This window comes from Dermacentor andersoni, chromosome 5 (assembly GCF_023375885.2).
Source record: "Dermacentor andersoni chromosome 5, qqDerAnde1_hic_scaffold, whole genome shotgun sequence".
NCBI lineage: Eukaryota > Metazoa > Arthropoda > Arachnida > Ixodida > Ixodidae > Dermacentor > Dermacentor andersoni.
Window position 1 is genome coordinate 1,386,922 of NC_092818.1, and position 11,789 is coordinate 1,398,710.

General features: G+C 49.1%; 1 protein-coding gene across 6 annotated transcripts in view; it reads right to left on the minus strand.

Annotated features, from left to right (window-relative positions):
* Positions 1 to 11,789, minus strand: part of LOC126529887 (transmembrane protein 50A) — a 205,725-nt gene that overhangs the window by 17,444 nt on the left and 176,492 nt on the right. For 4 of the 6 annotated variants that reach the window (XM_050177349.3, XM_050177350.2, XM_055070083.2 and 1 more), the window contains one exon: positions 6,694 to 6,754. The exons of 1 other annotated variant lie outside the window; for it this stretch is intronic. In XM_050177349.3, coding sequence (XP_050033306.1) covers positions 6,694 to 6,754 — 61 coding nt within the window. Of the gene's footprint in view, positions 1 to 6,693; positions 6,755 to 7,541; positions 7,748 to 11,789 lie in introns of those variants that run through there. One more of the 6 variants, XM_055070081.2, reaches the window with a different exon arrangement.

Consider the following 11,789-nt stretch of genomic DNA (forward strand, 5'->3'; position numbering starts at 1 on the left):
GCCCTGTGGTATATATAACCGTAAGGAATTCATTTTGATTATAAAAAGGGTACAGCTTAATACCCCTCCTTGCGGCACCCCAGTTTCTTGTCCAAGTCGTGTCATATGCCTTTTCCATGTCTAGGAAAACAGAAAGAAAGAACTGCTTATGGATAAAGGCGTCGCGAATGCCTGCCTCAATGCGTACGAGCTGGTCAGTAGTCGACCTACCCTCTCTGAAGCCGCACTGATAAGGGTCAAGCATTTTATTCGATTCAAGGAAACGTAAAAGACGACGATTTATCATTTTCTCGAACAGTTTGCATAAGCAACTTGTCAGTGCTATTGGACGGTAACTTGAAACGTCGGATGGGTCCTCGCCTTGTTTCAAGACCGACACTACTAAAGCTTCTTTCCATGAGGATGGGAGGTATCCAGCAGCCCAAACAGAGTTAAAAAGTGCCAGAAGTGTCATCTGTGTATCAGTGTGTAGGTTTTTAATCATGTCATACATGATTTTGTCAACTCCAGGTGCAGAGCTCATGCACGAGCTCAACGCAGCTCTAAGCTCGGCAATATTAAAAGGACAGTTGTACAGTGCTCACGGAATGAAATGGGACACGGAGCATTTAGTAGAACCCTACATATGTGCAAAGTACGCGAGAGCACCATGCCATGTCGTTAGGAATTCGGTCACCAAAGGTGACGAGGACTCCGATGTAAGTGTACACGCCAGAATTACGTCAATGTGACACGAACTGCAGCCAGTTGAAACGAAAGTATGCGAATTACTTAGCCCTAAATTGACGCGTTTCATTCCGTGAGCACTGTACAGTAGATTTGGTCTGCATTTACGGTTTATTGACTGAAGTTCGGCTATTTGCTTATATTGAACGAATGTTTGTGAATAGCTTATGGAACTTGATACACGTGCAAAATGCAATCCAAGGGCATCGGCCTGCTTTTCCAAGGTATTCCCTCGCTCATCAATCAAAGGTAATGGGTTGATCTGCTGCCCTTTTAGCCTTCTCAGCCCATTCCATACTTTAGCCTCCTGGGTATAGGAATTGATGCCTGAGAGAAACCTCTCCTAGCTTGCTCTTCTAGCGTGCCGTCTTGTGCGCCGTCCTTGTGACTTGATGTGTTTAAATTCGATATAATTTTCCGCCGTAGGATATTGGCGCAATCTGCCCCACGCCTTATTTTGTCTTTTTCGTGCATCCCTGCAGTCTTCATTCCACCAAGGAACACGTTTCTTAGATGAGTGACCATTTGTTTGTGGAATGAACTTTTCAGCTGCATCGATAATAAAAGCGGTAAAATATGCTACAGCGTTATCCATGCTAAAATCGCGTATAAAATCTTGTGATAAGTAAGTAGATTCCTTAAAACGCTTCCAATCAGCGGAGTCAAGTTTCCAGCGACGTACCTGTGGACGAGTGTCGTGTCGTGTTAGTAAGCTTAAAGTTATCGGAAAGTGGTCAACCCCAAATGGATTTTCTATAACATTCCATTCCAAGTAAGAGAAAAGTATGGAAGATCCAAGTGCTAAATCTATGGAGGAGTATGAATTATGCGCAACATTATAGTAGGTGGGTTTTTTCCTATTAAAGAGGCACACACCGGACGTAACAAGAAAGGATTCGATCAGTCGACCCCTCGAATCAGTCCTGGAATCTCCCCAGAGACTGTTGTGCGCATTAAAGTCCCCGACAATAAGAAATGGCTCTGGAAGTTGATCAATAAGTTCGTGGAATTCAATTTTACTCATGTGATAGTTTGGAGGTATGTAGATAGAGCAGACGGCTACTAACTTATTAAAAAGAATTGTGCGAACCGCAACTGCCTCGAGGGACGTCCGAAGCGGCAAGTGTTGGCAAGCAACAGTTTTATGGACAATTATCGCTACACCGCCGGATGAGGTGTTGACCTCGTCACGATCTTTACGAAAAATAATGTGTGACCGGAGAAAATTTGTCTGTGTAGCTTTTAAGTGCGTTTCCTGAACACACAGTACCTTTGGATTAAGTTTGTGTAGGAGTTCTGTTACGTCGTCAAGATTGTGGATGAGACCTCTCACATTCCATTGCATAATTTGTGTATCCATTTTGATAGAGTTGGATACTGTGTGTTCTGGAAAGGAAAGGAAAGGTTAGTTCACCGGCGCTTTGCAGGCGCCGTGACGGGAGTTTTATCTCTTTTGGAGCGATCGAGAGATCCTCGCCGCTCCTTAGGCACTGGTGGCGCCGTCTTGCTGGTGGTTGTGTCCATCGCCTCTAGCGAGGCGCTGGACACGCGCTCTTCCGAGCGCTTTGCTTGACGTGAAGGCCTCGGCACGTTGGAAGAGACCTTCGAGGTCGCCTGCCCGGAGGTAGATGGCCCCGTCTGCTGGCGTGACGGAGCAGCGCTAGCTGCAACCGCCGCGGGGGCAGGTGGCGTAACTGCCGACTCACTGCTTGTGGGTCGGACAGCCGCCGGAAACCGTTGTGTCGCTGCCCCCTGACGCGTCACATCGGCAAAGCTGCTCTTAGGCAGGTATGACGCCCGCCTACGTGCCTCCTTGAAAGATAAGTTTTCTTTGACTTTGATTGTCACAATTTCTTTTTCTCTTTTCCAAGACGGGCAGGACCGCGAGTATGCGGCATGCTCACCATCACAGTTGACACAATGTGGAGTGTTCTGGCATGTTTCGGAGGAATGTTCATTGTCACTGCACTTGGCACATGTCAGCCGGCCTCGACAGTTCTGTGAACTGTGGCCAAACCTTTGGCACTTAAAGCATCTAAGAGGATTGGGCACGTACGGCCTGACACGGAGCTTGATGTACCCGGCCTCGACTGACTCGGGCAGGACACTCGAACCGAAGATGATTATCAAGTGTTTGGTTTGGATTTCTTTGCCATCTCGTCTCATTTTAATTCTTTTGACACTAATAACATTCTGTTCGCTGAAACCCTCCAAGAGCTCAGCCTCAGTGAGCTCCAGCAAATCATCGTCCGAGACAACGCTGCGGGAGGTATTTATCGTGCGGTGCGGGGTTACTACTACTTGGGTCTCTCCAAATGATACTAGTTTAGGCAGTTTTTCAAATTGCTTCTGATCGCGGAGCTCCAAGAGGAGGTCACCGCTAGCCATCCTCGACGCCTTATATCCTGGACCAAACACTTTGGTTAAAGTCTTCGATACAAGGAACGGCGAGATTGTTCGCACTTGTTTAGCTGGTTTTTCTGAGTGGATCACGTGAAAACGAGGAAAATTATGGACTTGCCGTCCGAAAAGCTGAAAGACTTCTTCGGTGCGCCCTCGTTTCTGAGGGCGATCAGGGAGTTTAGGAAACGCGTTTTCCATAGGTACAGTTGGGTTTTCGGCCGGGATGCCGACCACCCACCATGGAGCCCAACAGGGGGACGTGACAGAAGTTGCTGCTAGAGAAACCCTGCCAACGCCAGCCGTACATCGCTGCTATAACCAAATACAGCATAACCAAGGCTGGCTAGCCACACAAGGTTAACTCTTGCCGCCGGGAAACAAGGAAGTGAGGAGAAGTGATGAGAAGACAGGATAGATGAAAAAGGCTAGAGAGAAAGACGAAGATTGGAGAGGAGGACAGGAAAAGGCGACTACCGATTTCCCCCGGGTGGGTCAGTCCGGGGGTGCCGTCTACGTGAAGCAAAGGCCAAAGAGGTGTGTTGCCTCCGCCGGGGGGCCTTAAAGGTCCGAACACCCGGCATCGGCTCAACCTCCAGGGTCCCCCTTTCCCCGGACACGGCTAAGCCGCGCACGGCTACACGCGGGAGGGTCCAACCCTCGTGTGCTCGGGTACGTGGTGTCGCAACACACCAAACGCCTGCTGACGCAGATGCCCCTGCGGGGGTGAAAAATCGAAATCCTTGGGTGAACCGAGAAATCATTCAGTTAAAGCGGAAATTAAAATGTAGAAGGAAAATTAAAAATAAAGATCATAATGAGATTCAAGATCTTTCGATAATACTAAAGAAAAAATTATGTACTGCGAAAGAACATTACTATTGCTACATTTTATCATGGTTTATGAAAGATTCGCCATAGCATTTTTGGCGTCACTTTGCTACATCACGTGAGGATGTGAGGTATGTTACCAGCAATTAATGTATAATTACAGACATTGCGCAAGTTGCTGATAGATACAAATAATTTTTCCATTCCATGTTTGACCCTCCCCTACCATTGCCTGCAGAAATACGAGCGAAAATGACTAATGCTCGTTCAGACATGCCAGACAGTACCTTAACTGTAGAAGGTATACTTTCACTTCTTTTAGGTCGAGACATGAAAAAGTATCCTGGCCCAGATGGCATCCCTAATGAATTCTTCAGACGATATGCTGAATGGATCGCGAAGTATTTGCTGATAATTTTCTGTGCGTCTCTTGAACAGCACAATTTACCAAATGATTGGTTAATGGCGCGAGTCATGCCAGTTCATAAAACTGGGGACAAACATAGAGTTCAAAATTAAAGACCCATTTCAATTACATGTACTTCTGCAAGATGTTCGAGCATATCCTATCAAAAAGCTTGTCAAACATATCGAAAGCTCGAACATATTTATTTCTAACCAGCACGGATTTAGGTGCCGATTGTCCACTATCGCCCAGCTTGCAGAAACAGTACACGATTTTGCTCAGGTAATTAATGGAAGAGGTCAGGTGGATGGAATTTGCCTAGATTTATCAAAAGCTTTTGACCACGTTTCACACTCGGATTTGATTGGTAAACTACTTAATATCGGAGTTAATTTTAATATAGTTAAGTGGATTCTTTCACACCTTACTAACAGATCGCTGTATGTGGAAGTGAAAGGAAAGAAATAGAACATTCTAAAAGTAACATCAGGTGTCCCTCAAGGGTCTGTGTCAGGACCTGTATTGTTTCTATGTTATATTAATGACATGACAAATGGCTTTAATGATAAGATAATGGTTCGTTTATTTACAGACGATTGCTTAATATACTCTAAAATCTCATGTTATGAGGACAAACTAAAACTAGATTCAGCACTAGAATTAATCACCAATTGGTGCAAGCGATGGAAAATGAAAATAAGAAAAACTGTTTATGCGCGAAAAACTAGAAAAACAAGAAATGTGTTACATCACAATTACAAGTTAGACGGCAAACCAATAAAACAAGTGAGCCACTTCAAGTATTTAGGCATTACGATATCAGAAAACTTATCTTGGAAAAAACACATCCCCAATTTGTGTAATGCCGCAGAGGTTAAACTTTGGTCACTAAGACGGAGGCTTAAACTTGCTCCCCGAGATGTTAAACTAACTGCATATCTGGTATTGGTACGTCACGCAATAGAATATTCTAGCATAATATGGGATCTGTATAAGAAGAATGAAGTAAATAAAATTGAAAAAATACAGAGGCGTGCAGCAAGGTTTATTATGTCAAAAAATAGGTACACGGATTCTGGGACCGAGATGCTCACTCAACTTGCCCGAGCTTTCATTGCGGCAAAATGTGGCTAGAGTAAAATTTATTTATTTTATGAAGCATAACCACTTCAATTTCGACACTCAAAGGTACTTACAAAAGAGAACGCCACGGATATCATGGTCCGTTAGGTCTAGCCACAAGGACCAATATTTGCCCATACTAGCAAAGGTTGACTCATTTAAGTACTCCCTCTTTCCTAAAACGATTGAAGATTCGAATGCCCTACTGCATAGCATAACGAAAATTGATTCTCTAGAACAGTTTGAAAAATCTGTACTGGCCTATTATTCTTCTATGTAACCATCCTCTCACATTATTAGCTTTTTTATGCAATGATAAGCAGCATGTGCAACATGACATGATTGAAATGATCCTACGGGATATTGACGAAGTTTGTCTGTGATGTTGAAAATATTATTTTGTGTGGTACAGTTGTTGCTTGCAATGTTCGGTGCCTGGTATACAATGCTTACATTCTTGTGTAAAATTGGCACACCTAAGCAGTTGTATTTTCTGGATTGATTTGTGTAGAGCTAGTGTTTGTAGCGATCTTTGAAGCTTATTTTATGATTACTCCACCCTGCATCGGCCTTTGGGCTAACAGTATCAATAAATAAATAAATAAATTACCTGTTTGAAAATGAGTAGGATTACTTGATATGAAACGTGTAGGGTGTTAGGAGTAACTTCTGTGTAAAACTTCAATGTCAAAGATGCATTCGGCATTCAAAAGTGCCATCAAAGCCTTAAAACGTCTTTGAGCAGCCTCTAAACAATGAATTGCAGGATTGTTGTTACTATAGGTACATTTCTCAATGTTTATGGCTGAAACTTTGCATACAAATACAGGTGGAACCAACCATTACTGACTTGAAAGCATTAATGGCTGCACCTTTACGGTTGTAGCTGGATCTACACAAGAATGTCTGCAACCGTGCATGGTCACACACGTCAGCCATTTTTTTTTTTTTTTCATTTCTTTACATTACAATGTCCCATGCCTGAGCATAATGAAAGGACATGATAGCTTGAATGCGTACAATTATTCAACGTGAAATTTCTATAGGAACAGGGCTGCCTGACAGTGCAAAGGCTTGGCTTTCTGCAGCTGCACGATGTGTAGCAATGCTTGATTTTGAAATCCAGGTGAAATTTTCATGCACACTGCAGCTATATGCTCTCCAGGTTATTCAAAACATGTATTAGAATTCAGGAGTGCCATGCTCACCCAAGAAAGATGAAGGAGTTCTGAAGGAAAATAGCAATGCCAGGCCACTGCACCTCCCTTCCTGCATTCAGAAACACAGTTAATCACTTTGGGGCCAAGAAGGCATGGTTGGACACCTGCTCGCGGAAACAAATGAATGAAAAAAATAATTAGATTATGGGGTTATACGTGCCAAAACCACTTTCTGATTATGAGGCACGCCGTAGTGCAGGACTCCGGAAATTTCGACCACCTGGGGTTCGTTAATGTGCACCTAAATCTAAGCACACAGGTGTTTTCGCATTTCGCCCCCATCGAAATGCGGCCACCGTGGCCGGGATTCGATCCCGCGACCTCGTGCTCAGCAGCCCAACACCATAGCCACTGAGCAAACATGGCGGGTCAAAGGAAAGAAAGTACACGGTCTCTACATTAGTCCATGTGATTGAATTGAACTACTTTCAGGGATTCAGAAGTTGGGAGGGTTGAATCAGAAAAGAAGGGAGTGGTTAAGTAGGCATAACGACTTCTCAGAAATTAGAATAATGTCCACTTGCACCTCTGGTTGAAAGGAACAAACATGGGAAAGGATATAATCTCTGGAGAAGATTACTTACAGACGGGAAATAATATAGTAGGCAAGAAAACGAGCAGCTAGCATACTGTCTGTATGGAGAAATCAGGGAGTTGAGAAATAATGCAGAAATCATAGCAGTGAGCACTCTGTGCTGCTTTTCGCTTCAATGCTTCTCCTAAACTTGCGATTACGGGACCTCCAGCACTGAGCATGCAGAAGGACAATGCAGATGAAGCGAGCAGCCATCTCCGCTCGCCCAATCTTTGCATCCGCCACAGATTACCTCCAAGATAGGGCGCATATGCACTCAGCTGCATGTACAGCCATGCATAGCCAGAGCAAAGCAAAAGAATGTGAGCTTGCCTGCCTTCATAGGCGCACACTTGATCACACAACATCCAACCTTGGGCATGTGGAAGGACAGCGGGGCGCAATCTTTATGCACTTTGACTTTACATGAAACCTCAGGCGATGCCGATGCCTGCAGCCAATGTTTGCCTGGAAAGTCCAAATAATTTCTATTGTAACAAAATCAAATCATGTAAATGGTGGAATAAGGAAACCAGGGAGGCAATCAAAGAGTGGCACAGAGCTTCCAGAGAGCAGAAACGTGAAAAAGGCCCAACAGCCACACAATGATTTTCACAAAAAATCGGACTAAACGTAAGACAATTTTCTACTGAAATGGAAGGCCAGCTTGTCACGATCCGCCCGGGTTCGTGAACAAGGGAGGGCTCGAGGCACCCTCCGTTAGACGGATGCTCCGCAGCGTGGTGCTGATGAACGATGACTGACAGGCACGCAGCTGTGCTTGTTGGTGTTTGTTGGGTGCGGTGCCCATTGTTGCCTACCGAGAATGGCAGGCCACCAAGCTTGGCGGGCCAACGAAGATTATGCCCAAGGGGGCATCACGTGCTTCTACACCCCCTTAGCCCCACTTTGTATGTTAACTAAAATAAACAAACATCCAAGTTCAAAGTACGAGGCTCTCCCTCCGTCTTAGCCGGGTCGACGGTGCCTGCTACCCAGGCAAGAAACGGTCCGGCGGCCTCCGCTGTCGAGTGCTCCGCCTGGGCAGCGGTGTTGACGGGCCAGGTGTGGCAACGCCGGGTACTGCCTGAAACAGCCTCGCTCCGTCCGGAGGGTTTGCAGTGGTCGGCTTTGTGAGTGGTGCTGGGCTCGACAGTGGCCAAATGGGCGCCGCACCACTGGCAACGCTTGCTGCCTCCGAGGTGGGTTGTGCTCCGCTGGAAGCGACTGGCACTGCCTGTAGTCCTCCTGCGGACTGGAACTCAGAAGTGGCAGTCGAGGGTGCTGGCCAGGTCCCGAGGCAAGGCCTGACATGGTCGGCGTGTCTGTGCCACGTGGCCCCGTCTGGCATGTGGACGAGCAGTGATGAGGCGCTGGCAGGAGACACCACCTGTCTGGTGGACCAGGGTGGGCCAGGACGGAAGTTCCTGGCGAAAACTGAAGCCCACAGGGGGCACGGCCAGTGACATCGTGGAGCGTGGTCCGGTACTGAAACAGTATCCGTGCAATCTGTGTCCGGAAATGCCCAGTCTGGCTCTTCGTGAGCTTGTCTTTGATGGTTTGCACCACCCGCTCGGCTGCACCATTTGAAGCAAGGTGGTACGGCGAAACCATCACCCGGCGGATTCCGTTTTTCGTCAGCCAGGCCAGGTACTCTGTGCTGGCGAAAGCAGGACCATTGTCGGACACGGTGACATCTGGCAACCCCTGGGTGGCAAAGACCTGTCGTGGCAAAGCTGCCAGCCTCAAGGCCCAGCGTACCACTCGAGGTGATGCCTACACAGGAACTGCCTTGTCAGACCCCAAAAACCCCAACAGTGGCTTGTGGTCCATGACCGCCTCGAACTTTCGGCCCCACAGGTACCGGTGGAAGTGTTCGACACCGAACATGAGAGCCAAACCTCTCTTGTCCAGCTGGCTGTAATGTTGCTCTGCAGCATGAAGCTGACGAGAAGCAAACGACACAGGGCCTTCCTGGCCATCTTTGTCCCGGTGTGCCAGGACGGCTCCCACACCGTACGGCAAAGCACCTACGGTAAGGACAACAGGCTTAGCAGGATCGAAGTGAACCAGCACTAGAGCCTTGGTGATTAGCTCCTTGCTGCGCTGGAAGGCCCGGTCCTGTTCCTTCTTCCAGACCCATTGCTGACCATCTCGAAGCAGAAGATGGAGCGGCTGTAGATGCTCCGACAGGTTCGGCAGAAAACTCCTATAGAAGTTGATGAGGCCGAGGTAGTTCTGAAGCTCCTTCTTGTTCTGGGGCTTAGGTGCCTTGAACACAGCATAAACATTGCGTGGAGCTGGGGATAGGCCTGCCTGGGAAATGACATGTCCCCAGTACACAACACTGGGGGCTAGGAAAACGCACTTTTCCAGCTTGAGCTTGAGGTTGGCGTCCTGCAGTCGTGCCAGGACGTTGTGCAGGTTCTGCAGGTGGTCCCCGTCGTCACTACCAGTAACCAGGATGTTGTCCGAGTACACCGCCACCTGCCTCATGCCCTGAAGAGGTTGTCCATCTCCTTCTGGAACATGGCTGGGGCCGAGGCCACGCCAAACGGAAAGCGCGTCTACTGAAAGAGCCCCAAAGTTGTCGATATTGTGACATACTTCCGGGAGGCGTCCTGGAGCACCAGCTGCTGGTAAGCATTTCTGAGGTCGAGCTTGGTAAACTTCTGTCCACCGGAAAATGCTGACCAGAGATCTTCAATCCGGGGCAGCGGGTACTTCTCGACGGTAGCGACGGGGTTGATGGTAACCTTGAAATCCCCGCAGATCCTGACACTGCCGTCTCGCTTGAGGACTGGCACGATAGGAGCGGCCCATTCAGATGTCTTGACAGGTACCAGGATGCCCTCTCACTGTAACCGTTGCAGCTCCTGGGTGACCCCGTCCTTCAGGGCGAACGGCAGTGAGAGAGGCTTGAAATAACGTGGCCGGGCTCCCTCAGGAACATAGATGCCAGCCGTCGTGCTGGCAAATGTGCCCAACCCTGGCTGGAAGAGGGACTTGAACTCGGTCAGAAGGCTGGGGACATCTTTCACCACAGGCACGCTGGCTTCCTGGTACTCTGGCAGACAAACGCCCAGTGCATGAATCCAGTTTCGGCCCAGCAGCGTCTGCGACGACCCCTTCGTTAAATAAAGGGGAAGGGTTGCCTCCCTGTCGCCAAAGCGAACGCTGACCTGTGCCTGACCCTGGACCCGGGAGAGTTGCCCGGACTAGCTGCGGAGCATCACGCCCGAAGCCTCGACGGACATGCCGGGGAAAGTATGCTTGAGGAGTTTCCCGGCCATTACTGACACGCTGGCCCCAGTGCTTAGCTCCATGGAAATGGGGTGCTCGCAGATTTTGACGGTCAGCATATTGGGCGGCACAGACGATGGTACAAAGCGTGTGTGCCACATGTGGAAAATCTGCGGGTCCTCGGCCACGACGTGGAGCCTGGCCGCGGAAGAACTTGAGCCTACTGCCGCACAGCTACCCTGGCTACCGCATGGCCAGCAGGCCGGCTACTCTAGCCGCGGGCTTGTGTGGTACCTGGGATTCAATCAGGCTGCTGCTTGCTGTTCGTCCTTCCCCTTCAGCATACACGTGCCAGGTGCCCAGTTTTCTCGCACGTAAAGCATTGTGCTTGAGAGAACTGGCACTGTGAGGGCGAGTGGCCACCACCACAGTGACTACAGGTACTGCCCTTTGTCGCCAACTCGTTGACCACCGCTTCCACCGATGGTGAGCCAGTCGCACGGTAAATGTTGCCGGCGTCCTTGGCGGCAGCTTCCATTGCCAGCGCTGCTTTCACGGCATCGTCCAGCGAGGGGTCGGGAAGCTCCAGGAGTCGTGTCTGCATGGCGGGGTTGTTGATGCCGCAGACGAAACAGTCTCGGAGCAGCGAGTCCAGCTGGTCCCCGAAAATGCAGGCAGTCGCTAACCCTCGTAGCGCAGCAACGAACTACCCGAAGGTCTCTCCTTCCCGGTGGCTCCGGTTGTTGAAGTGAAAACGCTCCATTAGTGTGGACGGTGCTGGGTTGAAATGCGAGCGCAGTATGGCGAGCAGCTCGCCCAGCGTCTTAGCGTGCGGCGTGGCTGGCTTGAGAAGGTCGAGCAAGAGGCTGAAGACGCGGGTCCCACAGCTGGCCAGAAAATTTCCCGCTGTTTGGCCTCGGGTGTGTCGTTTGCCGGGAAGAACACGTGGATTTGCTACTCGTAAATTTGCCAGGCGGACCCATCTCCCTCGAACGGCTCAAGCCTTCCATACAGCGGCATGGTGGCAGCAATGGGGAGTGGTGCTTCGCCGCTCGCGGCGACGTGGGACGATCTGTGGGTACTCGTCACCAGTGTCACGAGGATCCCATCCTCGTCGCCAGCGTCACAATCCACCCGGGTTCGTGAACATGGGAGGGCTCGAGGCACCCTCCATTAGACGGACGCTCCGCAGCGTGGTGGTGCTGAATGATTACTGACCACCGAGCAGCTGTGCTCGTCGGTGTTTATTGCGGTGCGGTGACCAGCG